This window comes from Amblyomma mixtum, chromosome 5, assembly GCF_055824585.1.
Source record: "Amblyomma mixtum isolate Tamu chromosome 5, ASM5582458v1, whole genome shotgun sequence".
Lineage (NCBI taxonomy): Eukaryota > Metazoa > Arthropoda > Arachnida > Ixodida > Ixodidae > Amblyomma > Amblyomma mixtum.
Window position 1 is genome coordinate 105,658,628 of NC_143016.1, and position 26,525 is coordinate 105,685,152.

Genomic DNA, 26,525 nt, shown 5'->3' on the forward strand with positions numbered 1-26,525 from the left:
CAAGAGCACAAACTGGTTAATGGCACGGCCTGTCAACGGGTTCAAGTATCGCACAGTCGGTTTCGACCGACTCGCTCCGTCCGTAGCGAGAACTGCAATGCGAATGGCGCAAGAGCCGAGCCGGCTCCTTTTTCCAGCAAACGGTGGGTCACGTGGTTAGTCACGGGGCCACAGTTGCCAAGGCGGCGGTCGACGCTGCGGACGGCTATGGTCGGCACAGCGGCGGCGCGTGGTTGCAGCTGCGGAGAGTGACGTGGTATGTCACGTGGCTGCCACACCTCCACCACTTTTCCACTTGCAGATCGAATTGCAGCGCCGATGACCTTGGCTTGAGTAGACCAGTAATGCTTTCGCTTTTAAACAATGGAAGATAACCATAATGGCTCCACAGCCACCATAGCCCTCCATAAAACCAGTGATCAAATTTTAATAAGGAAGGGTGTCAGGCAGCAAGACATAACCTCGCCAATGCTATTCACCGCCTGTTTACAGGAGGTGTTCTAAGGCTTGGATTGGAAACAGTTAGGGATAAGAGTTCATGGCGAGTGCCTTAGCAATCTGCGATGCGCTGATGACATTGCTTTGCTAAGTAACTCGGAGAGTTTATTTCAAAGCATGGTGAATGACTTAAGCAGGCAGTGTAGAATGGTGGGTCTAAATGTTAATATGCAAAGAACCGAAGTGATGTTCAATAGTATAAGAAGAGAACAGGAGTTTGAAATTGGTAGAAAGGTGCTGGAAGTGGTAAGGGAATATTTCTAATTAAGCCACGTAGTGAGCGCAGATACGGATGACGAGAGTGAAATAACTGGAAGAATAAGAATGGGGTGGAGCATATTTTGCAGGTTCTCTCAAATGATGAATGGAAGTTTACTATATCCCTCAACAGAAAAGTATATGACAGCTGTATCTTACCGGTACTTTTCGGTAAATGTTTTCGATAAAAGCAGGCAAGGGCAGAAGGCGTATATAAATACAGTCTAGCCCGTTTATAACGAAGCCACTTATAGCGAAATAGCGGTTATAACGAAGGGATTTCAATTTCCCATTCCCACCCATTCCCATTTTTGCATTTTCAATACATTTTGGGTCCGGTTTTAACGAAGTAAATAAGAGCGCGTCAGCGGATATAACGAAGAGATTTAATACCAACCGAAAAATAATCTGCCAATCAACACATTTTTGCGTCCTTGAGGCGATTTTTTCCGCGAAAATAAGAGCAAAATTCGGCTTACGGCGTCCTTTCGTGGCGTCGTCTGCTCTCCTGCGGAGCGAAAGGTTGCTTCACTGCATCGCATGGCACGCCGGTCTCGTGTTGCGCCGTCCTTGAAGGCGTCACGGCGTAGAGCGGTAGAGCACGCCGCGCAGGGGAAAAATGTAAAAAAGAACAGAGACGATTTTTTTTTTTCGATGACGTCGCAGAGAGCGGCCGTCTTGGCCAATCGCGGTTCTCTATTTCTCCTTGTGCCTGCGGGTCTAAGCCACATGGACTTCGTTTTCGCCGACGAAGACCTTGTTGCCACCGAGGACTTGACGACTGAAGAAGTTGCCGGGAGTGTCATGGAAGAGACCTTGGCGGAGAGCGCCTCCGACAGCGAATGCGACGATGCTAGTTGTGCCCCTAAGCCGGTCACCTCCGCAGCGGCCATCGCAGCTGTTGACACGCTACGGATGTACCTCGGGAGTCCGGAGTTCGACCAGATCTTTGGTTCGCAGTTGGATGGTATGGAAGCCGCAATCCTGAAGTCCGCACTCGCGAAACGTGCTCAGGGGACGCTGGACGACTTCTTTCAGCGGTAATAAATCGGTATGCCGATGTTTTCATTTTTTGTTTCGTAGTCCGCACATTACGAAATAGCGGATATAGCGAAGTGATTTCCGATTCCCGCCGACTTCGTTATAACCGGGCTAGACTGTATTAAGTTACCTCCTGTAGCCAGATCGTGCATGGTCACAAGTCGCTTTGCCACATGTTCATCTACGTTGTGCGCAGGTCCATCGCTCTGATCTGGGCAAAAGTCGAGGAATTTGTTGTAGAAGGCCCGAGCACCATGCAACCGAACAATGTGCACGTGAGGATTTTAATCAAGGACTTGTTTCAATTAATCATCCGCTATCTCAATCGACATACTCTGCGAAGAACTGCCAATCCCAGCTCATACTGGTGAACGTACCGACGATGACTTCAATAGGAAAATTAAGCGATTGGAGACGACGACCACCACCAATACCGAGATGGACAGGTGTGCCAAGTTCGTCGGCCGAGCCAAGCTCTATGCCATGGCACACACGAACGTCCAGTCCTTGGCTGCGGACACGGAAGAAATTGTGGGCGACTTTGTGAAAGGCAGCTAGATGCTGGCGATCTCTGGTGCCTGGAGGATTAGCGGCTACTCTGAAGTCCACGTTCGTGGATTAAAGTGTGCTGCTAAAGCGCCAGGAAGCACTTGTGATGGGAAGGGCAGTTTACCTTAAGTGCGATAACGATCAACAGTGCAGTGATGTGACTATTGCTTTGAAGAGCGCTGCGAAATTCCTGCAGTAACGTTTCCTCTGAGGTAACTGAAGTACTAGTGTGAGTCTACATTTCCCCCGCAGTGACGGAAGGCGCCTCGGTGGACGTCTCGCGGCAGCGGCTGAACCAACCAGCAGTCCAAAGAGTTGCCCTCACATGGATCTTCGCTGGCTTCACTATTAACATGGGATACAGGAACTGGCATTAGTAAATCCGCTTCATGAGTGATGGTTTATTGGGGTTTAACGTCCCAAAGCAACTGAGGCTATGAGAGACGCCGTAGTGAAGGGCTCCGGAAATTTCGACCACCTGGGGTTCTTTAGCGTACACTGACATCGCACAGCACACGGGCCTCTAGAATTTCGCCTGCAAGAAATTCAGCCTCCGCGGTCGGGATCGAACCCGCGTCTTTCGGGCCAGCAGCCGAGCGCCGTAACCACTGAGCCACCGCGGCGGGGCTCTTCATGAGTGAGGTCTGCCTTATCAGTAGCGAGGCGCAAGGCTACCTCACGAACCCAAACTGCCATCGATGCAGTCTATAGCCGAACCATCGGCGGCTTCAAGTGCATTAACTATTTGTCGTACTTGGGCAACCACCGGCCGCACAACTTTCGCCGCGATGTACAGGATGGAGAAGAAGGCGACCAATTATGTCTCAAAACGCACAGTAACAGAATAAAAAAAAATTATTTCGATGCAGTAAACGCGGAAGCCAAAGAGGCAGCTGGCGGGGACGCAAACTCAAAAGACATCTGATCGACGTAAACGAAAACTGCGACAACTAGTTCATTTACTGAAGGTCGCAATGGCAGTGCCAGAAATAGTGGCTGCAATGGCATCGATATGGGTCAGTTCCGGGTGCTGTTTAGTGTTCTTTTGGTGTGACGTGACTGCGACCAACTGAAGAAAGCTAGCGTCCTCTATAACCCACCCTAGAATGTTTTACACCAGTACTGCAAAGCATTCCATGCTTACATCTCCTCTCAACAATGAGAAAAATTTTTAATGCCATGGCATTAGAAGCTACAAACTGCCCAGTCGGTCATAAAATTCGCCCATTTACTGAAGAGAAGGGACGTCACCAGACCGAAGCGTTTTCATTGGTTGGAGAGAAGTGACTTCACCTGACCAGAGCATTCCCATTGGCTGGAGTGAAGTGATGGCACCCGACGGGAGCAATCCCATTGGCTAGAGGGAAGTGACGTCATTTCCGGCAAAGGAACCAACAGCTGCTAATGCTATGGCATTGCCAACACAGATTGGAATTAGGGCTCCCTGCGAATGTTTTCTCTTCCTCTTTCACCCCTATTCGTCCTTTTCCTTATGACGTAGTTGATCAACGCCTCATAGATATAATTTCTAGGGGCTCTGGTTCGAGGAGTTTTACTAAGACAGTTACCGCACCTTTCTCATCTTCGCTACACACTCCTCCTTATTTTAATTATGACCAAAGATTCCTATTCTCTTTTTTTTTTCTTCGTCTTCCCGTTTCTTCTGTGCAACCTTTTGCCCTATGACAAATGCCTAAGGGCTAGAGAATGATTTGGGAAGGCAGAATTGCGAACGTTGCTCAAATGTACTGAGCCTGTTCCTAATGAACTAAAAGTTGCTATCGAAGCTCGCGCACATAATATTCAGTTGCCGTCATCGGCGACCCGAAAGAAGCTTCAGGGCTGTATTTATTATTTTATTCGTTTCTTAAGGTTCTTGTTTGCTCTACACCAGTGTCGCACAGAAGAACACAATTATCGGACACACATAATCGAGATGGAGGCCCACAAAGGGATGTTAGGAAGTTTCACCGTACAGGTAGAACAAATGACACAGCGTATGGACATCCCGAAAATGGACTTACTTTTTCCGTAGTCGGACAATGGCAGAACTGGCATTTAATTTACTACTGGTAACAAATATGGCCAGAGAATCAAAGGCAGCTCAGCTACCTTAAAGAGATGTCTGCTGTGGCAGTACTCTATACAAAACCGTAGGCAAAATAACGGGAGGATTGGTATTTGGTGATACATACTGTCTTTTTCAGTTTAAAATGGTGCAAACTGGGTGCCGAGTGGTAAACATCTAAGCAGAATCAATAATTCTGAAAAAAAAAAAAAAGTTTGCACATGCAATGCGCTTTCACGTCGCGTGTTTTATCTGTTCAATTTCACTGGACTGCAATACAGCTATGGATACCTATTTGCGTCCTAAGCTGGCTCTGATCTGTGAAGGAGATGCAAACCTCGTGGACAAATACCCTGTTATGAAACGACAGTCGTAATGTCAAACGCGAGCCTATTGCTAGGCGCCCAACATGAGTTCATACACGTGGATACAGCACCCGGCTTTATATTTGATTTTTTTCTTCTGGTGGGGCCCATCTAAGCAAAAACGAACCGGACCCCTACCGCTCGCGGCCAGGAAAGTACGTATCTCCATTTTCTATTCCCCGGCCGGTTAACAATAGCAGCCAATATGGGCTTCAATTCCACTCTCGAGCGACCACTCTCTGATTTCACCAATCCCCGACGGTCGGACAAGCAAAGAAAAAGAAACATGACATCCGGACAAAGAATCACACACCAAAGCTACACGACTCCGCTAGCTGTGTCAAGCCTCGTCTAGGAGCGCAATTCAGTGCCGACAGTAAGCAAAGATACAGCGAAGGACGTTGCTCAACTTTACGGTGCATGCATCGCACAATGACGGAGAGAATTACAGCGATTTTCGTTCTCTGGTGAAGGTTACATGAGCAATCGAAACCGAATCTGGATATTCAACGACGACAGGGCGTACGCTGAAAATCTTCGAAATCCCATCTTGCGCTGACCCACTTGTAAGTCAAGTTAGCGCTATGGCGTTGAATTTTCCAAGTGCGCGCGCATGTGCGCTAGAGGAAGATAGAGAAAAGAAATGTAAAAATAGAGAGAGAGAAGTAACTTGAGAAGCCTCGCTTTCGGTGGCTTGCCTGAAAAAAAAAATAATAAATAAAGGACTATGTGGCTGTGCCTACCAGTGCATTCCTGCTGTGGGCTAACAAAAAAGGCCGCGTGAGCGAGATTAAAACAAGAAAACATGCACGTACTTCGGCGAAAGCGGAAAAGGCGCGGATCTCCGGTGACAGGTGTGCCCTCTGAGGCACCGGAGCTCCAGCCAACCCCCGCAGCCGTTATTGGACGAGAAAGGAAACTTCGGTTTCACATATATGCCTGCCGAGCTAACGAAAACGAAAGAACAAAGCATGGCCCGGGTTTATTCTTTTTTTTCTTTTCTTCCACGTGCTACTGTTCTCTCGCTTCATGTGTGGGCTACTTATATTAAGCCCTTGCTCTTTCTTTTTCATAGACTGCATACCTGTACTTTCCTTTTGCATTAGCTTTTTTGCTCGGAAGCGCTTCAGCTGGCGCCACCTTGTTTGCATCCACAGTTTCATATTCCTCGATTCGTGCCTCCGGTTTGCTGACGATTTCACACCTTGCGTATCCGGGAAAGGTGGCGCCTGCACGCATGATTGGAGCCTAAATAAGAGAGACAGTGGAAGCGGGTTGGTTTCAATATATCATCCGCTCACTTTCGTTTTATTATATTTTTTCGCACGTGCCGCGGTCGTAATCGATATTTCAGAAACCCGGAGGTTATCGCGCGCGAGTATTCAATATGCTCCGGCTCAATGTGACCTCTTTGTGTGCCCTCTCAACCGGTGCGCACAGCGGCCTGCAAACTGAGATCAGCGACGAAAACAACAAGGTCGCTCGATGACGCTACATGTTTCGCGTTATCACATCTTTTGTAGGCTATATATCATGCGTAACTTACCGGCAGATGTTGTCCGAAAGCTTTGGTTTAAGTTCGGCAAGCTCTACAACTTCGACTGGATCTTTCGAACCCCATTTTGAGACCAAACCCTGTTCATCTTTCCATTTATGCTTAACCCGCGCTCCTCGCGGGCTCCTTTGCATGCGTCCTGCAGTAACGAAAAGATAAGACCAGTACCTGATGCTTCCCCTTACTGCGAACTTCAACTGTCTGATTAGTTACTGTATTTACTGATGCTGTAAATGCAGAACACTCAGGTTAATATAATTCCATAAAGAAATAAACATTGTCAGACAGTTTTTGCTCCGTCCTCAACCGTCAGCAAAACTATACAAAATAAGCAACCCAATAATAACAGTAAAGGTTAAAAAAGCACCCTTGAACAGCTTGTTGTTGTTGTTGAACTTTCTATATCTCTCTGCTGCACATAGCTTCAAGAACGTCATTAGGGCAAAATGACCAAATCTCTGCAAATGCTGTAGTTAGTACATGCTTTGAAGATATAGCAAGGCTTCAAGCGGCGCCTTTGCTAAGGTTACCACACGCAGGTATTTCTTGTTTCTTTTTTTTTTCAAACATACAAGAAAGATTTATAACAGTGAACAAATTGGAGTCTTTCAAATAAGGCGTCGGATGTCCTCACAAAGCGGAAGTTTCAAAAAGCAAAGCCAAATTTTTATTTGCCCTACCTACTTCATGATCGAGATGCTCTGCATCGCAAAAAAAGATGGCGCAAGTCAGGAAACGGGCATAGAATTGGAGGATTGCCTCTGTTCCTGCTGCTCTTCCTGTCCTCGATATTGCTGTAACCTCCGAACTCCCTCTTCACTCTTCTACGGTGAGGCCGTTCCACGTGTTGGGGTTTTGGCCAGGTGTTATTTCTTTTTTCATTGTTGAAGCGGTAGTTAGGCTTCGAGCTATGTCTTTAGCTTCCCTGGGTGGGCGTCCGGCATCCTGGTTCGCCAGTCTACCGGCCCAAAGTTTGCCCCTGGATTCATTTGGACGTAATGGCGTCAGTAAGATTCCAGTGGCGCTTGTTCCTACTAGAGACGGAGGCCTAAAACTTCAAAGCTCTAAAATTATCCAGCATCAGCTGAAGGCTGTTACCTGCCCCCATTTGGAGATCTCTGAGGTGCGTCCTTTCGGCCGGAGGGGAATTCTGTGCTGATCCCCAGACTTGCAGTGCGTGTCGGACTTGATGAATTGCATATCCTTCGCGTCTTCTCCAATTAAGCCTTTCATACCTGAGCAACTCACTTGTTCCAAAGGCATCATCTGTGGCGTGGACCCATCAGCCTATCCTCAGAAAATGGTTTGGTTTGGTTTATGGGGTTTAACATCCGAAAGCGACTAAGGCTATGAGAGACGCCGTAGTGGAGGGCTCCGGAAATTTCGACCACCTGGGGTTCTTTAACGTGCACTGACATCGCACAGTACACGGGCCTTGAATTTCTCCTCCAAAGAAATTCAACCGCCACGGCCGGGATCGAACCCGCGTCTTTCGGGACAGCAGCCGAGCACCATAGCCACTGAGCCACCGCGGCGGCTCTCAGAAAATGTTTCAGGACTTTCATGACTCCAGAGTTGGAGTGATATCAGTATTCCGTTGTACCAGAGATGCTGATGGCTCTCATGTGCTGACGTGTCGTCAGAGTCCGTGATAGCAACTTTTGCAGGATCTTCTTGCCCGTATGAGCTTAAGGTTTGGCCCATAGTGTACCGCGTCGACCCGCTGCAATCTCGACCTTTGCAATGCAGAAACTGCTGGCGCTTTGATCATAGCAGCAAAGCTTGCAAATCTGCGGCACGTTGGCGACTTTTCGGGGACAACCATTCATCAGACCTTTGCAAATCTGAAGCGCCCAGTTGCCGTCTCTGTAGCGGCGTTCATCCGGCTGATGATGCTGGCTGTCCTAAACGTTCTGATGAGCAGAGTGTTCTGGACATCATCCAGCAGAGAAGGTGCCTATGCACAATTAGACAGGAAAAGGCATTCTTATGCGGGCCTTGCTAAGTGTCTGATGTAGAGGCGGTGCTGACTAAGTGTGTGGTCTCAGCTGTTGAAAAGGCGCTCGTAGGCGTTGTGGATCGCATATTGATTACCTTTAGTGAAGCTCCCAGGTCATTTCTAGTCAGTTTGCTCCTTCAGCTGTTGGTCTTCCGCTCCACAAACTAGCCCTTCCTATAGCGTCTCTGGTGACTCTCCCCAGACTCCTATTCCTGCTGCGTCCTCGTTTGTGCCTGTACATGGTGCCGGGGGTACCCGCCTCTCTACCGATTGCACGTCGGACGTCGACATGGCGATTCCTTCCCAGAAGCGTGGAGCTCCTTCCTCAGCGTCGAAGTCTGCCCAGCCAAACAACAAAAGCTAGAAAGATGCAATAGACGACCCTCATTTAGACTGGCGACCTCATTGTCCTGAAAGGAAAGAGGGCTCTCGGTCGCCTGATGCGAAGCAGCAGTAAAAAATTTGGTATGCGCAGAGACACTTTTATTTCTCGATAAGACTTACGCAAGACCAATTTTGGAGTTCGGTTGCGTTCTGTTCTTCGATTGTCCGAGATAAAACATTCAACCTCTGGTGCCACTGAAAAGGCGCGCTCTGCGGCTCTGCCTGGGTCTGCCAAAATCAGTGGCGAATCGTGTCCTCCTTCTGGAAGCCCGCGTACAAGTCTCGCTTCCAGCTTCTCACAGTGCGCAACTTCTTTCTGATACTTGGGCCTATGCCTGGAGTGGCTCCACCCATTGTTTTACAAACCAAGCTTTGTTTCTACATAAACATTGGCCGCAATACAAGCTGCTTGAATTCTACAGAGTACCTGTTGTCTAGTCTTGCAGTCTCGCTTATGTCCGTGCTATGCGTTAACAATTCGCAGGCTGTTCCAGCTATTTGCATCGACCATGCGCTGTCACAATATGCAAAGAACTTCACTGCCAATGTGCTAAATAGTCTCCTGGTAATCTGTTCCAGTATCCGAGCCACGTAGTCATTTTCATAGATGCCTCTCAACATGTCGAAAGGCAGCAGTAGGTGTTTATTCCCACACATTAGATTGGAGTTATTCTATCCTGGTGAAAGATTAATTTTTCCTTCTGAATTTCCAGCTGCTGGTTTGGCCCTTCAAAAATCCCCCCCCCCCCCCCCCCCCCCGCTACACTTTTCATCTAATCATTTTCTCGGACTGTCTCTCAGTCTTGGCAGCGCTTGAAAGCTCGAGGACTACTCCCTTTTACCGATCCCTTATGTATTTTTGTCCTTTCATATGCGAGAAGTGCGTTTTCAGTCTATTGCACGACACTGTGGCATTACTTTAAATTCGATGGCCAATTTCTTAGCGAAATCAGCCATCAATAGGCCTGTTGCACACGTCATTCCAAACCTTACCCTGCTGGTCACGTCCCCTTACGAACGTTTCCAACTACGCAGTACCTCAGCCATGAGCCCATCCTTGTTACAGCGCACTAAGAGCCCTTATCATTCCTATAGAACGTTCGTTCATGTGCTCCAAGGCAATGTGAGGTTTCCATGACGCTGTTGCGCTACAGGATTCCTCGTCTCAATCTTTATTTATGCCGTTCTGGGTTCATGCCGTCGAATCTATGTGCGTCATACAGGGACCTTGAATCCTTCGGCCCTTTCATCCTCTCCTGCCGGTGGTTTGCATGACAGAGAATTAAGTATTTGCTGATTCCTTTCTCTCAATTAGGGTTGCCATTTACTTTTCCCGTTCTCCTCTCCTTCAGTGCAACCGTGAAAGGGCATGCCCTTAAGCTGGTGTGCGAGCTTCTTCACAGGTATGTTATCGAGACCGGGAGGTTTTTGTGTTAACTCTTCTTTCCCTTTACTTTTCTCTAAAAATTTATTTCTTTGTGATTGTTGCTTTTGCAATAAATTATTTTAGCTCTCACCTCTCTGTTTCCTTGTTTTTGATTCCAATCCCCTCAAAATCTCCCAAAATTCGTTATTCGTTTTCCCAGATTCCTCAGTTTTTGTTTATGAGCCGCTTGAGATAAGCCTGGAAGAATTTTTCTCCGGTTTGGATCTGCACCACACCCTGACCAATCCCCCGCCGTCAGTATGGGTCATAACTTCAGAGGCTACAAACTCTAAGGCCCCGTGAAAAAGAGCGCTTGCTCTGCTAAGGCCCTTTGGTCATCTGCTGAGCTCGAGTGAAAGCAAGTACTGCAATAAAAAGGGAGACTCCCGACTGATTTACTTTGGGCTTTAGTCCCCATTTATGCAGCATGTTCCGTAAGCGGTATCACCCCACAAGAAAGTAAAGAACGAACTTTAATATGCCTTCCGCATACGCACTAGCACCCTAAGGAAAGCGACTCTAGCTTTAGAAACAAGACAAACATTCACCAGAAAACTGAGAAGCTGGTTTTTCCTATAAGTTTTGTCTTGTTTCTGAAGCTAGAGTCACACTCTTTAATGCGGGTGAGGGCATTATATTGCATTTTGCTGTTTACTTTTTTTTCCATGTTACTGCTCAAGGAAGGTGCATAAAATGGGGCTAAAACACGAAATAATTCAGTCGGTAGTCAGCGCCAGTAATGTGTATTTATGTTCCCTCACTTTTCCCGTCTTGTCTCGCCCCATACAAAACCTCTCGGAAAACAGAGCCACGTGAAAACAAATCAGACGATGAGGTGCATATCCCCAATAACGGCCGGCAAGCTATCTCTCCGTACATCGCAGATCCGCAAATGCACATGCAGTCAGCCCACGCACGAACACACACGCACGCGCACACATGCACACCTGCGCCTATGCATCCCAGATGCTCACACTGCAGTCTTGCGAACTCTCGGGGACAAGGGAATGTGTCGTCAAGCAACAATATAAAGCCTGCTTCGGAACGAGAGATTCACCGCGCCGAAACAAGAGACATCCGAGCCTATAGCGCGTGGCGCAACGTCGACTGCAGTCGCCGTAAAACAGTCCCCATCTCCTCCCCACCCACTCACTCAGCGACGCTGGAACAAATTTTGGGAAGAAATACGTAACGCTAAACAGCGGTGTGCGGTGGCTGGTAGAAAAGAAGGGGGGGGGGGGGAGAGAAAGAAGCTCACTGTAGGGACACGCGCCTTATTAATCGTCCCGCCGCAAATAGCAATTTCGCGCCCGACGCGGCGCGTCTCAATCGCCATTCAGGGCCGCCTGCACGAAGAAGGCCGAGCGCAACAAAGGGCCGGCGTTCCGGGAGGTCCGGCTTGCGTTCTGGTCGTCGACCAGGCGAGAACTGCTCCCCGGAGAGCTCCGCCCGCAGCCCCCGGCGTCGTCGTATATAACGGACCACCTGCGAAAGCCGCCGGATCTGAGCTCAATGGACGGCGCGGTGCGGAGACAGCTTGCGCTTGGCGTATTTATTGCCGGGGCATTATTTGTGCTGCTTCTGCTGCTCCTGCTGCTCCGTGAGGGTGCGATGCTGCGGCAAAGACAAAAGAGAGCTGTGCTAGGCGCCGTTTGCTCTTGGGGAAGGAGATGGGGAGTTCCTGATAGCGGTACCTATAGACGACTGCTGCTCCGAGTACAATCGGCTGTGAATGAGACGTTGCCGACACTGCGTAGGCGTAAAAAGATTGAGACGCAAGCGGATTCAACAACTTGGTTTGAATGCAGTTAATAGCTGTTGCATTGGTTAACTCTCGAGAGATTTCGCCTAAGTCCGAATGAGGCATGTCTTCACGACAAATATATTATTTTAAGCAGTATTGTCTGATTACGAAAAGGAGAAAGCTGACGGGTCGCCTTTGAAGTGGCTATTCGTCATGTATGTCGATTTTTTGTTTGTTGTTCACCCCCTTGTTCGTTAGTTATAACTGACTCCGCAGTTACTCATCCGACCACTGTCTGGGAGCCCGTTTGCATTTGCTTCCTTCGTCGCTTCTCTGATGGATCAAAGAGTAGGCTGTTTCATCTGACCACATGAGAAAAAACACTCGAAATAATATCAACGGAATGAATACCATTTTCATTGGCCGTGATACTAGCACTAAATATGCCTTTCAATTTTCACCAGAAATTTCTGCCGCACTTCGCCTTGATCTCTTGCAAGTGCAATCTCTTCTGATCTGTCCGAACAGCCTTCCTTTGTTGGCCCTTACAGGAGAAAATACAGCAAGCCATCAAAGTACCAAAAGCCTGAAAGGCTGCACCTGGAGAATTCAAGTGAACAATAAATTGTTGGGAAAAAAAGAAGGAGGCTAGAACAATTTCAAAAATGGACCACAGCTTGCTTTATGCGAAAACACCTAACCGTTCCATCCGTATCCGCAGCTTAAAGTAATTCGCTGTGCTAACTTGGACACTCACACTTCTTGCCGTCTACCGGGAAGTAGAAGCAACGGCGCAGGTTGTGCAGTGCCCCATCAACCCACTAAACATTCTACCCTTCAGGTCATCTCTGTTGAAATATGGAACATCTTGGACTGATCGCTTCCTGTAAAAAATTCTAAGAGTTTTTACACGACAGTGTTGGGGGTCCTGCTCAGCAGAAGATCCGGCGCCGTTGTGGTGTGCGTCCAGAAACTCAGGATTGGTCGAGAGGGTCGTGACGTCACAACCAGCTAGCGCGAGAAATTCAAGCACTCCACAACGATTACTCAGTACAAAGATGATGTCACTGCACAATTCCTCATCGGCCCACAGTATCGATGAAGAATTGTGTAGTGACATCATCTTTGTACTGTGTCATCGTTGTGGGGTGTTCGAGCACTGCACAATTCCTCATCGGCCCACAGTATCGATGAAGAATTGTGCAGTGACATCATCTTTGTACTGTGTCATCGTTGTGGGGTGTTCGAGCACTGCACAATTCCTCATCGGCCCACAGTATCGATGAAGAATTGGGCAGTGACATCATCTTTGTACTGTGTCATCGTTGTGGGGTGTTCGAGCACTGCACAATTCCTCATCGGCCCACAGTATCGATGAAGAATTGTGCATTGACATCATCTTTGTACTGTGTCATCGTTGTGGGGTGTTCGAGCACTGCACAATTCCTCATCGGCCCACAGTATCGATGAAGAATTGTGCAGTGACATCATCTTTGTACTGTGTCATCGTTGTGGGGTGTTCGAGCACTGCACAATTCCTCATCGGCCCACAGTATCGATGAAGAATTGTGCATTGACATCATCTTTGTACTGTGTCATCGTTGTGGGGTGTTCGAGCACTGCACAATTCCTCATCGGCCCACAGTATCGATGAAGAATTGTGCAGTGACATCATCTTTGTACTGTGTCATCGTTGTGGGGTGTTCGAGCACTGCACAATTCCTCATCGGCCCACAGTATCGATGAAGAATTGTGCATTGACATCATCTTTGTACTGTGTCATCGTTGTGGGGTGTTCGAGCACTGCACAATTCCTCATCGGCCCACAGTATCGATGAAGAATTGTGCAGTGACATCATCTTTGTACTGTGTCATCGTTGTGGGGTGTTCGAGCACTGCACAATTCCTCATCGGCCCACAGTATCGATGAAGAATTGTGCAGTGACATCATCTTTGTACTGTGTCATCGTTTTGGGGTGTTCGAGCACTGCACAATTCCTCATCGGCCCACAGTATCGATGAAGAATTGTGCATTGACATCATCTTTGTACTGTGTCATCGTTGTGGGGTGTTCGAGCACTGCACAATTCCTCATCGGCCCACAGTATCGATGAAGAATTGTGCAGTGACATCATCTTTGTACTGTGTCATCGTTGTGGGGTGTTCGAGCACTGCACAATTCCTCATCGGCCCACAGTATCGATGAAGAATTGTGCATTGACATCATCTTTGTACTGTGTCATCGTTGTGGGGTGTTCGAGCACTGCACAATTCCTCATCGGCCCACAGTATCGATGAAGAATTGTGCAGTGACATCATCTTTGTACTGTGTCATCGTTGTGGGGTGTTCGAGCACTGCACAATTCCTCATCGGCCCACAGTATCGATGAAGAATTGTGCATTGACATCATCTTTGTACTGTGTCATCGTTGTGGGGTGTTCGAGCACTGCACAATTCCTCATCGGCCCACAGTATCGATGAAGAATTGTGCAGTGACATCATCTTTGTACTGTGTCATCGTTGTGGGGTGTTCGAGCACTGCACAATTCCTCATCGGCACACAGGATCGCGGCGTCATTCCGCCACCATTACGTAGTGCCTCTGAAGAAAGAAAAACAGTTGCTTTGAAAATAAAAGTGTTCGAGCCAGCACTCTAACCGCTGCCCCTTCGGTCGCAAGCCCTGAGCGCTACTCCTCAGCAACTGAGGAGCGTTAAGGTTTGTTCGACTTGGTTTAAGGAAGGCGTTCTATGTCTTGTGGTAAATAAAGTAAAAATAATAGCATAAAAATTTTAGAAAATAAAAATTAAAGAACAGTATCAGCGTCTTAGTAGTTATGTGCAAAGAGGAGCTCAGGGCGCTGAAGGAACCCATTAACGCTATGGTGTCATAGCCGTTAAGGCGTAGCGTATAACTGTGCCCCGAATTCTTTGCAAGAGTTGCACCAACATGTTACATTTTCAACTTAACTTACACTTGTTCTTCTGTATTCACCCCTACCTTGACTCGAGTTGGCACAGCGGCGTTATAAATAGAGTAAATGATTATCAAGCACGGCAAGGCCCGCACAGCTCAAGCCCAACGCCAAGCAGCACAGTTAATTGGCTCAATATTGGAAACATACTGGCAAAGGCAAGTCCTACAGAGGAACAGAGTGAAACCATACATTTCCAATATTGGGGAGATTACCTGTGAACTGAGCACGGGGTCACGTGGTGGCATAAATTCTTGAAAGCGTTATGTTTCAAGCATAGAGTTTCTTACTATTACCTAGAGGGAAAGCTGGCGGCGCTGCCCTTCAGCCACCATGGACGCTCAAAGCATCATGTGGCGATGAGCTACTTGTTGCGGGACAGTCGTAGTTTTTCGGAAACACAGAGTGGCACTACTAAGACGTTTCATTCCAAAAACGTTGTTCGTGTGTGCGCACACGACTTTCGCGCGAAAGCAGTGTGCAAAAACCATAGTAGTGAGAACGCATAGACACACGACGCCAATAAAAAGTTTCACTCTTTCCAAATACCATTAAAAACCTCTTAAAGTATCTAAGCAACAACATTTTTTTAAACATATTTACTTTTAAAAATGCGCCTGTTAATTACGAAATATTAGCTTTTGTAGTGTTCATTACTTGGCCAATAGGAAAGCTAGCAATCTCATATTTTGGGCAAACTTTGCATTTACATGCTTTTCTACTCCTTTGTTGCAATCTACAGGCATGATATTGAATGTTAGGACATTCGTAGTTATCTAACACCTTTATTTTTTTATTATTTTTGGCCAAAAGTTGTAGTTCTGCAGTCGGTAGCTCACCGCCCCATGATGCCTTGAGCGCCCATGGTGGCTGAAGTGGTCACGAGGGGCCTCCATGCAGACTCCCATAGACGGGTTGTCAGCTTTCCCTCTAGGTAATAGTAAGAAACTATGGTTTCAAGAATCCAGTGCCCCAGTAGGGGACTACATTATCTCGTGCAGTGCCCTACTGAATTACTCCGCCCTATGAAGTTCAGTATTGGCAGTCCGGGCGTAACACGGGTTAGCCTTCGATCTTTTGCAACTCTCGTTTGATTTTCGTACAACACGCGGGACTAAAGCGACAGCTTTTTTTTTGACAGCGACAAGAAATAGAGCATCAGTCTGAGTCTCCTAGACCTACTCTTGGTCTGCTTTTTATTACTTACAAAGGAATATTCAAGTGCCTCACTCAAGGGATCAAGCGCGCTCTCCCAATATTAATTTTATCTTCGCTTATAACATACCGATGCCACTGGTAGGTATTGATAAGGTTGATCTACCGCCATCGCAAAATAACTTGAAGCTGCCTATGCTTGACAGATTAAATAGACTTACCTCAAAAAAATTGCGGGCCAGCCTGGTTGTAGGAACGCTGAGCCCGGACATTTTAGGAACACTGAGAATAATGTATTGTAGTGGCATCCGATTATTATTTGGTTTGCAAAAAGTACGAACCAACGCCATGCTCTGCACTTCTACAGCCGGCCTCTTTTTTAGCACCAGTATCGATCGAGAGTAAAATAGGCTTCTCAGTGCCTTATCGCTGTGCTGATGCACACGATGTTATGAGCTATTCACGCATGAGCCTGTCCTCGCTGATTTTGTCTTTAACCCGTGATAAGGCGCGAACACACCCTGCTGACCGAGACGCTAGAGCTGTATTGTTAAAAACTTGCCCGTAGTACGAAGAAAGCATACAAAAATGCAGTGAAAACAAATAATCAACTGTTCCTTGTAGCCTTTAATCTACATCAATACACACCAGTGTACAAATACCGATGTCTTTTACCCTGGCTTCTAATCTTTCGCCGTACTTTATATCGTAAACAGTCCTAATCTATAACCTAGGAAATTACCTCCACATATTGGCAGCAAATAATGTTTGTATACAAGACATCTCAAAGAATCAGTTGTCATGTCCATTTCCGAGTCAATTGTAGCATCATTGATTTTAAATAGGTTTGGTGCATTGTATTGTACATTGTTCCTATTATTTATGTGCATCTCTTTTGTTGTGTACGCGATCAGGTTACACTGCTGTTGTCCTTTTTCTTTCTTTGTTTTGATGAGGATATTAAGCTTACCTTGAGCCTGATGTTCGCTAAACACACTGCACTCGTTGTATTCATGGGGCACTGGCTGCTAATTCAAGCTGCATTAAGCAGCTTTTTGCCCAGTGTCCCCTTTCTCCACTGTAATGTGTATGGAGAAATAAATTTTCAATTTCAATTTCACTGAACCTGGCGGACGATCGGCACAGCGGTTCTCTTTGTTTTGGCAACCAGTGTCCCAAAATTCGGCGCACATTAGGAAGACCGGCGCGAACAATCTCGCCATCACGCGCCGTATAGAAATCTAGAACAGCGGAGAAAGAAACCCTGGAGAGCGCATAACCTTGTGTGTGTTGCTGTCCTCTCCACTTCGCTCGCCGGTACGGCGCTAAATGAAATATGTCCGCGCGCGCCGTCGAACAGTCGAGAAGGTTGGAGTAAATTCTACTGATTGCCGTCGGAGAGGGCGCAGCCTTGGTCGTGCTGACTTCACCGGCGGCGGCGCATCGCAAGAAAGAACTCGAATTTTCTCGAAGCCGATCTCAGCGCCTTTCCTATGGGTACGCGCGCCCAGTACGAGATTGATAAGGAAATTGTACTGTTTATACTGTGTCTGTGTGCGTGCCTTCCTTGGTGCGAAGGACGAACAGACGCGGAGCGCGTCTACATACGGAGGGCGTTGACCGCTATCAGTCAGCCCGGACCGCCGTTTAAGCTTCGGGGAAGCACGCCCGCTTGACTTCCGGGTCAACACCATTCGCCCAGCTACAGCCCAGTGAGGCAGCGTGCGCCAGCCTGCCGTACGAGTGATTGTAAATTCCTCTATATCGTCTCTTTGCTGTATAAACTGTTTTATTTATGAACCTTTGGCTCTGACCCATTCTCTGGCTTGCGACCGGCGAAAGCTGGGCACCAAACGACCACCCCTCTTGTCACTTGATAGCTGGCTTCTGGATGAGCTTGCCACGCTGAGTCGAGGGCATCTTCTTTGAGACCGAGACCGCTACCCCCACACGCTCTAAGGGTGTCTGGGAGTGCACGCACAAGTGCGCGAAAAGGTGACAACCGGTACACAGTGGCCTTTTCGACCACTGGCATTTAAACACCGAAACAACTTGCAGAGAAGATTCGCAGCACAGATTTCAAATACGCAAGCACCCCCTTTTCATGGTAAATCACGGTGACTACTGCTACCCCACTGGCGCTGGCTGTAGCTACGCTAATACAAGTCACATTTACAGGCATTCGGCTCAATGCCATCAGCTGGGCAAAAAAATAGCCGCAGTTTTTCATAAGCCCCACTGTGCTTACGAATGGCATCAGTCAGGTTGCTCCTGAAAACGATCTGCCACAGACCAAGAAGCGAGGTAAATCTAGAGCCGCTGATCAAACCTTTCATCTCCCCATTCCGAAATTGCCCCTGCTGACGAGTCATCAGGTCAGCAGCGCCAGGAGGGGTGGTGCACGTTTGGCGCCTCAAGCCCTACCAGTATTTGTGTTCCGAAATACCGACACAGTATATTTGCTACCGGAGGACTGTGCCACGGACAGTGCGATGTAGCGAACGAAGTAAGATGGCTAGCGCGTGCTCTCTGCCCTGAGTTTCCTGTATGCAGTATCTGGTCGCTGTCACGCGTAGCTAGGTCCACTTAATTGGACTCGCGGACTCTTCAGACTGCCCTTGTGGCGCCACTGAAACTGTGGCGCATTTACCTGCGGCTTGCCCGGTGTATGCGCGCGGAAGACTGGCGTTGGTCGCTTTTTTGGCGCGTTTAAAGAGCAGGCCACTCTTAGAGGACCTTGCACTGGATGCTTGGCCGGAAAGTTGGAAAGCTTTCCACTCACTCACTCGAGCGCTTCTGTTTTTTGCACAGCACGGCTTTCGACTCGTGGTTCTGATTGGGTGCTCTCCTGGTGTGGTAGCAGATACAGTCAAGCCTAGTTATAATGAAACGTTTTATAATGAAAATGAATACAACTGTATAAAGAAGGAATGACGATTCCCCTTGAAACCTCGGTCAGTACGGGCTATAATGAAGCTACGACTATAACCAAGTAATCGCCAAACCCCTTCAACTTCGTTATAAAAAGGTTCAAAATTCCATCTCTCTTCTATCCACATCCTTACTTATCACTGCGCTCTTTCCTCTCTTCTTCCCCATCCTTAGTGCAGAGGAGCACGACAGATGATGAGCCTTAAGGCTGACCTCTCTTTTTTTTTTCTAAAAGAAACCTCTCTCTCTTTCTCTCTATTTGTGTGTGCACTGCACTTGGTTGTTATCTTGAGCTATTCGCTTTGAATACGTCCACTGCCACGTAAAAATGCTTTGAAGATTTGTACGAACAAGCTAATGCGCTGCGTCCCATGCTTCTGTCTCATGAAAATTTATCGATTAGCCGCACCGCTATCCTGGAGTATTTAGGTTATTCGGAATATTCATCCCACTTATTAGACCATGATGAGAGCGTAGTTTTCTTTAAGTCATGAATGTAAACTCCCACCGCCAGGCTTTAACAAAATGGCTTAAGTACTCGATAAGCCATTAACATCATCGTGACCATCATCGTCAACATAAAAACTATAAAGTTGAGGGTAGAGAGCATGACACGAGTCCAAGTACGACGAAAACGCTCGGACGTTGCAGTGGGAAAGATAACGGCGATAGCACATAATAAATGACCTCAGTATAGACGTTGATCATTGCTGTAATTACTTAGAGGACGTGCAGTGCACGGGGTGCTCACTATCGTAAGTGCTTAGTTCTGTACTCTCCGAACAAAACATTCTGTAATCATTTTTTCTTTCCCTTGCAGCACCAACGTGAGCGTACAAGCATATCAAGCGAGAAAAGGGGGAACCGCCGCTCCGTTCGCCCGGACCATTCTTCTCCAGTCTTTCAGCCGTGGCAACTCGCTACGGCGGCTGACTTTTACAGCGACAGCTTGTCACAGCAAGGAAAACAGCGTCGCAGTATAGAGGCCCAGGCGCCCGCCAGCTGGTGTCGGCCGCAATAAATAGTCGGCTGCCGAGACGGCCGCCTCTCATTGGAGCCGGGATATATGGTTCCGACAGCGCACTTGGCGCGCAACGGGTCTGGGCGTCGTGCCTCGCTGGCTCTGCAGACCATCAGTCAAAAGTTGTCAAACTTGTGTCGTGAAAAGCGTGCGTGCGTACGTATGCTTGTGTGTGTGTTCGTGTGCGTGCGTATGCGTGTGTGCGCGTGTGCGCACACACGCATACGCATGCACGCACGCACACGAACACACACGCATACGTACACACGCACGCTTTTCACGACACAAATGAGTGAGTGAGTGAGTGAGTGAGTGAGTGAGTGAGTGAGTGAGTGAGTGAGTGAGTGAGTGAGTGAGTGAGTGAGTGAGTGAGTGAGTGAGTGAGAGAGTGAGAGAGTGAGTGAGTGAGTGAGTGAGTGAGTGAGTGAGTGAGTGAGTGAGGGAGTGAGTGAGTGAGTGAGTGAGTGAGTGAGTGAGTGAGTGAGTGAGTGAGTGAGTGAGTGAGTGAGTGAGTGAGTGAGTGAGTGAGTGAGTGAGTGAGTGAGTGAGTGAGTGAGTGAGTGAGTGAGTGAGTGAGTGAGTGAGTGAGTGAGTGAGTGAGTGAGTGAGTGAGTGAGTGAGTGAGTGAGTGAGTGAGTGAGTGAGTGAGTGAGTGAGTGAGTGAGTGAGTGAGTGAGTGAGTGAGTGAGTGAGTGAGTGCGTGCGTGCGTGCGTGCGTGCCTGTCTGCGTTCGTACTAGTGTGTGTATGTGTATGCGTGTGAGCGTGTGTGTCTGCATACGAGGTCTGTTAGAAAAGTATCCGACCTTTGGCCGAAGAAAAAAAACTGGCATAACTGGAGCGTTAGAAACCTAATAACCTTCAAAGCAGTTTCCTTGGGGCTCCATATACATCTCCCAGCGGTGCTGCCATTGTTGGAACTATTCCGAAAAGGCCCTTTTCGGAATGGAATTTAGCTTTGCTGTCGTTGCAGCCATAATGTCCTTTCTTTTCTGAAATCGCGCTCCTTTCAATGGCCTCGTGATTTTAGGAAACAGCCAGAAGTCGTAGGGGGACATATCATGAGAGTAAGGAGCCTGTTGAACTACAGGAGTCTGGTTTTTCGCCAGAAAAGTCTGAATCAAATGCGAGGAATGTGCAGGAGCAATGCCGCGAGGGATGCGCCAATTTCTTGTTGACCTCAACTCCGGTCTCTTGCGCCGCACAGCACCACGTAGGCGATGGAGGACATCCCTGTAGTACTCTTTAGTCATTCTTTGACCCTGTGGGGTGCGTACTCGTGGTATGCCACACAGAGGGAGTCAATAAAGCAGTCAGCATCACTTTGACATTGCTGCGCACTTGGCTGGCCTTCTTTGGTCTTGGAGACGTGGAATGCGTCCTCTGTGACGACTGGGATTTGGTTTCCGGGTCGTACCCGCACACCCAAGACTCGTCACTAGTGATTACGGCGTCAGTGAAGTCAGGGTAACTGTTTGTGGAATCCAGCATCTCCTGTGAGACTTCAACACGAAGCTGCTTTTTATCCACCGTCAGCAGCTTCGGCACGAATTTCACCGCAACTCTCTCCATGGCCAAATCTTCGGTGCTAATGGAATGTGCAGAAAAATTGCTCATGTCCGCCTCTTCCGCAATTTCTCGGATAGTTACACAACAGTCCCGCATCACCACAGCGTTCACTTCGGCAATTACCTGGTCATTTCGGCATGTTGATGGCCGACCGGAGCGTGGCTCTCTCTCCATGGATGTGCGGCCGTCTTTAAAGCAGTTGTACCACTGCTTAATCTGTGTGCTGCTCATAGCATCATCAACGAAAGCCGTCTGAACATTTCGAATGGTTTCCACTTGGCTATCGCCAAGTTTCTGGCGAAATTTGATGCAGTAGCGCTGCTCCTCTCGCTCCGCCATTTTCCTTGCAACAAAAAACCGACGAGAGCACTGCGCACTGCCTCACTCAAACGCTGCTTCCCAGCGACTGACGCTATCGGCAGGCGGGAAAAAAATCGTGCATGCGCACGAGGGTTCAAGGTCAGCTGCTGTAAGCGCGCTTGTTTCATATCCATCAGGTGTTCGCAAAAAAAAATAAAGTCGGATACTTTTCTAGCAGACCTCGTACTTGTGTTGTTCTGTCGCACATGCCAGTCTTCTTGCTAACGAAAGAAGTCAAAGAACCAAATTACAAACAGAGATTGAAATTTGGCTTCAGTGAAGTTGTGGCACGGCTGACTTTATCAGTTTCATTGGTTACCTTGTCGATCAAATTTCGTCATTCGAACACCGCACATTGAGACCTAAAGTTTCTGCTTCGCCTGCCGTTATCGCTTCTTATTTATTCGGTTCTTAACTATCTTTGGCTGTCACTTCGTACATCACTTTCCCAGCATTATGTGACAAGCCGTGACAGCACTCTCTTTATGCACTTCCACGCTGACCCATGTACTACTGCGAGCTATGCGTTCGTGACGAATCCTATGATATGTTATAGACGCAAAATAAAAATCGCAAGTGGTAACTGCGTGCTTGAGGAAAACATTCCTCAATAATAACAACTCGCAGTAATAAATTCCATGCCGAGAGTTCGTTTATCTTTCCTCAGCTGCCACCTTTTTTTCGTTCCGTTTTCTCTGTTTAGTTACCTGTCAAGAATGTGCAAAGCTCAGTGTTCTCTGCTGTTCAAGCAACAAAAAAAAAGTATTTGCACGGAGTATTACTACGTGGCCAGCGCGCTGACTGTGTGCCTTCCCTCGAGCGTTAAAAAGTTACGACCGTTCCTGTTAAACAGACATAACTTTATTCCTCCTATTGTAGCACTTTGTATGCTTCAGCATGGCCCCAAACGAGCCAGTTCGAGTAAGCAACTTTTCTTCATGCCAAGATCCCCAAGAAGCGCGTGCGGTTTCAAGTTTTCCCAGCTCAACGTGTTTTTCTCACTCTCACTTTATTTTTAATCCGAAAAGTGTATCATAAGGCGTACGTTGAGAAAGAAGGAATTTTAATTCTATAATCCATTTCCTCGAAACAATATTAGACATAAACATAGAGGGAAGACCTGTAAGCGCTCAAACTCTCAGGAAATTCACAAGGTAACCACTTACTGTCAGGTGTAGCTCAGTTTTCTTAGCCAATCGATTCAGTCCTCTATCACTCTCGTCCATCGATAGCCTATTGTCGTGGCCGGATAACATTCTGACAACCATGTGCACTTAAGGAAAGGACGCACGACAGCACAGTGGTCTTTCACTATGCCCGCGGCTGCGAGACCATGTGATGACGGCAACGTCAAAACATGCTTACCTTTTGTCCAAGGTTGACGGCAAAATGCGCTGCACACTCACACAAGACTTCTCTAGATCGGTGCAGACAGACAGGAGACCGGGCCTGTTCAGGAAGCGAGCCCCACCGGGCCGACGGGGGGTCCCGAGAGGGTTCATCTGGGAGAAAACAGGCGAGAAGGAAGAGGCTGCTAAGCGACACCGTGCCCCTCCCCGGTACTCAGGAATGGAAGATCCCAGCCAGACTTCCGCTGGTCATCCAAAGTACGGCAGAGCTCAAACCCCTTCCCACACCACACACGGAGGCTGCTCCCTTCATAATGCATCGCAGGCGAGGACGCGAAGCAGAAGCAATGAAAACGCCGCATCCTCGTCATTTAGCTGAGAAACGGAAGGGGTATAAAGAAAGTCGAGCTCCCCCGTCGTGGCTTGGTGTCATTATTTCCCGACCTTAACTCTCTTGCCTGTCCAGTCAACGCTTTAGATCTCATCGGCATTATTGTAATCACCGCGGCTTGCGCTCAGAGCCGTACATCCTTTATTAAGTTCTTCGTGAGCCTTTGTTTTTGTCCGGGAAAACTTCGCTTTCTTTCACTGTTGTTTTCGTTCTGTTCAGCACGACCTATGCCTTTCGCGCCCATCTTTCTTCCAGAGGCTCACGAGGTGGGAAGTGCTGGGTGGTTCTACCGGGCCTCTCCATTGATGTCTGCCAGGGCTCGAGCATCCCAGGCATCCCAGGAATCTTCTAATTGAAGTCGGGACGACCGACCACTGGCGCAGTGAAAAGCCCTCTGCGCTGAAGGAGAGAGGATAGGAAAGGAGAACACGTCAGTGGTGCCACCTCTCCAAAGAAGCTTGCTTTGCCGCTCGGCAGTTGTGCGTGCGGTGAAGCCAGCTTCGCGTGTTCGCGGTTGCAAATATTGCGCCAGTGACCACAAGTCTCTTAAATGGACATTCAGGACAAATTGAAGTTAACTTGTATCTATAGGATAACCGTATCCTAATGACCGAAATGCTTCTTGCACTTAAAACGAAGATTTTATGAGCTACAAAACTCAAACCTTAAGATGCTGGTGTCGCCATCACCGGCCGATTTCGCAAGTAAGCTTCGACGCATGATGTCACGACACGATTTCGACACAGTTTTTCTAGCGTATCCCAGAGTATAGGTTTAACGCCGTTCGCTTCATTACTGTGATCATGGAGTCCTTTTCAATGAAGATGTCACAGGTTTGAAACGAATGGCGGGAAATTTTGAAATGTAATTTTATCGGCCATAAATGCTTATTTTGCTACTGGACAAACGTCAACGTAGCCAGAAAGAGCCTCAGTGTCATTTCTTACTAAGAAATAAAAACCTGATGGAGCTGCCCTCATTATCCCAGTAAGACATCGTTGCGATAGGCAAAGGCACTTCAGCCGCATTACTTAGGAAATTTTGGATGTGCTATGTGTCGCACGAAAAGCGGCCCCAGATGAGGAGTAGTTTTTTGTGCACACTGGAATTACATGCGTGCCGCACAAATCGACAGAGTCCTTCAGAAAGCGAAATCTAAAGTCTGAACTTGTGCAACTAGAATTCCACTTTCTCGCCCTATCTCCTATGTCGCTGTCGTAAAAGCATGTTTTAAATTATAGTAACGAGAAGAACACTGTCTTCTGGTCCTGTAATTTGCCCTCTTTTTTTGTTTTTGTGAATGCTTATGGCCTCCTACATTTTGCTAACGACACACGCGCCACCTCGGTACTATTCGGTTTAGTTTTTCCCGTGCTATAGGGACGATAGACAACATGCTTGATGGTCCTCGTTTCCTAATATTTTTTCGCAATTATATTTGCTCTTGGCAGATTTGATCTAGACCAGATTCTATACAGATCCTGAGTGTGTGCGTGCGTGTATGCGTTTCATATCGACTCATAATAATTTCATAATTTCGCCATTCTGTAGGAAATCCCAAGCCAGGTCTCAAGATCAACTGAAATCTGTACCTATTGCCAGAGTTACTCCCAGCCTACACGTCCTTCGGCAATTACCTTAACTCTTTTGAGAGAATTCATAAGTCTCACATTTCCGCGCACGCACTAGGCTAACCACTCTAAACCAATCACAGCAGTCTGAGAGGGGCCCCACTGAACTAAATCTGCACTCCTGAAGTTTGTCGTTTCAAAACAGTTCTACTTCTGGCACGACGAAGAGCTCAGAAATGAGTTTTTCACGCCTAGCTGCTCGTGATGCCTCAACACACACGCTAATAACCGTTCCTTTTACGCCGCCGCGATGGCTCAGTGGTTATGGTGCTCGGCTGCTGACCCGAAAGTCGCGGGTTGGTGGTGGTGAAAACTTTTTAATAAGCAAAAGGAGAGTTTGCAGACCAAAATCGCCCTTTACATAGGTGGAGTCCTTAGTCCGGGACCCCGCTGGACAAAGCCGCTACTCGCGCCCGTTGGACTAGAGCCCTTTGAGACTCCAGCCCCGAGCAGTTGAGCAGGGCTGCCTCCCATGCCTCTCGGGAAGGGGAAGGATTGGGGGGAAGGGAAGGATTCTTTTGACAGGCCCAAACCATGTGGAAGGTATCGGATACTTCCCCACAGTGAGGGCAGGCAGGGCCGTCAATTTTGGGGTCGAAATGTTTCACTATTGCAGGACACAACAGAGTGTTGGTCTGCAAGCGCCTCAGAGTTCGCTCATCAGCTTTACTTAGGCCCTTAGCCGGGACCGGGAAAAGCCGATGGCGTTCGCAATAGTAGTCTAGAATTTCTCTGAACCGCAGAAGCGGTTGCACAATCTCCGAGCCGGAAGAGCTTGGATGAGGTGCCCGGTAGGTAAGCGCTCGGGCAGCCGCGTCCGCAGCCTCATTACCTCTAACGCCCTGATGGCCTGGAGTCCAAACTATGCGTTTGGGCGAAGGGTCCGATTCCCTCACTGCGCGCTTTAATATACTGTAGGCTAAAGGTGAAATCTCGCCAGCCAGGTAGTGTTGACAGGCTCGAAGCGAATCTGTCACGATTGCCTTCGAATTCAAGTCCGAGGCGGCAAGCGCAATGGCTACTTCCTCGGCCTGTGCTGAATTTCGAGCTCGAAAGGAGAGCCCGTTAACGCATTGATCCTGGTGAACTACCGCGGCCGTGTAGAATCCAGTGGGCGACGGCCCTGCCACGTCAACGTAGTATACACCCTGTTTGGATCCGTGTTGGTGTTCGAGGGCCCGAGCGTGCGCCTTTTGTCTGCCTTCGTGTGTATGTGTGTCCATGTTGCGCGGGAGTGGAGGGACCCAGAGCTTGTGAC

General features: G+C 48.1%; 1 protein-coding gene across 1 annotated transcript in view; it reads right to left on the reverse strand.

The window, feature by feature from the left end:
• Positions 1–23,398, reverse strand: part of LOC149343255 (lysosomal cholesterol signaling protein-like) — a 125,440-nt gene extending 102,042 nt beyond the window's left edge. The window contains exon 1 of the mRNA XM_089546919.1: positions 23,262–23,398. Within this exon, the coding sequence (XP_089403045.1) occupies positions 23,262–23,398 (137 nt within the window). The remainder of the gene's footprint in view (positions 1–23,261) is intronic.
• Between the last annotated feature and the right edge of the window lie 3,127 nt (positions 23,399–26,525).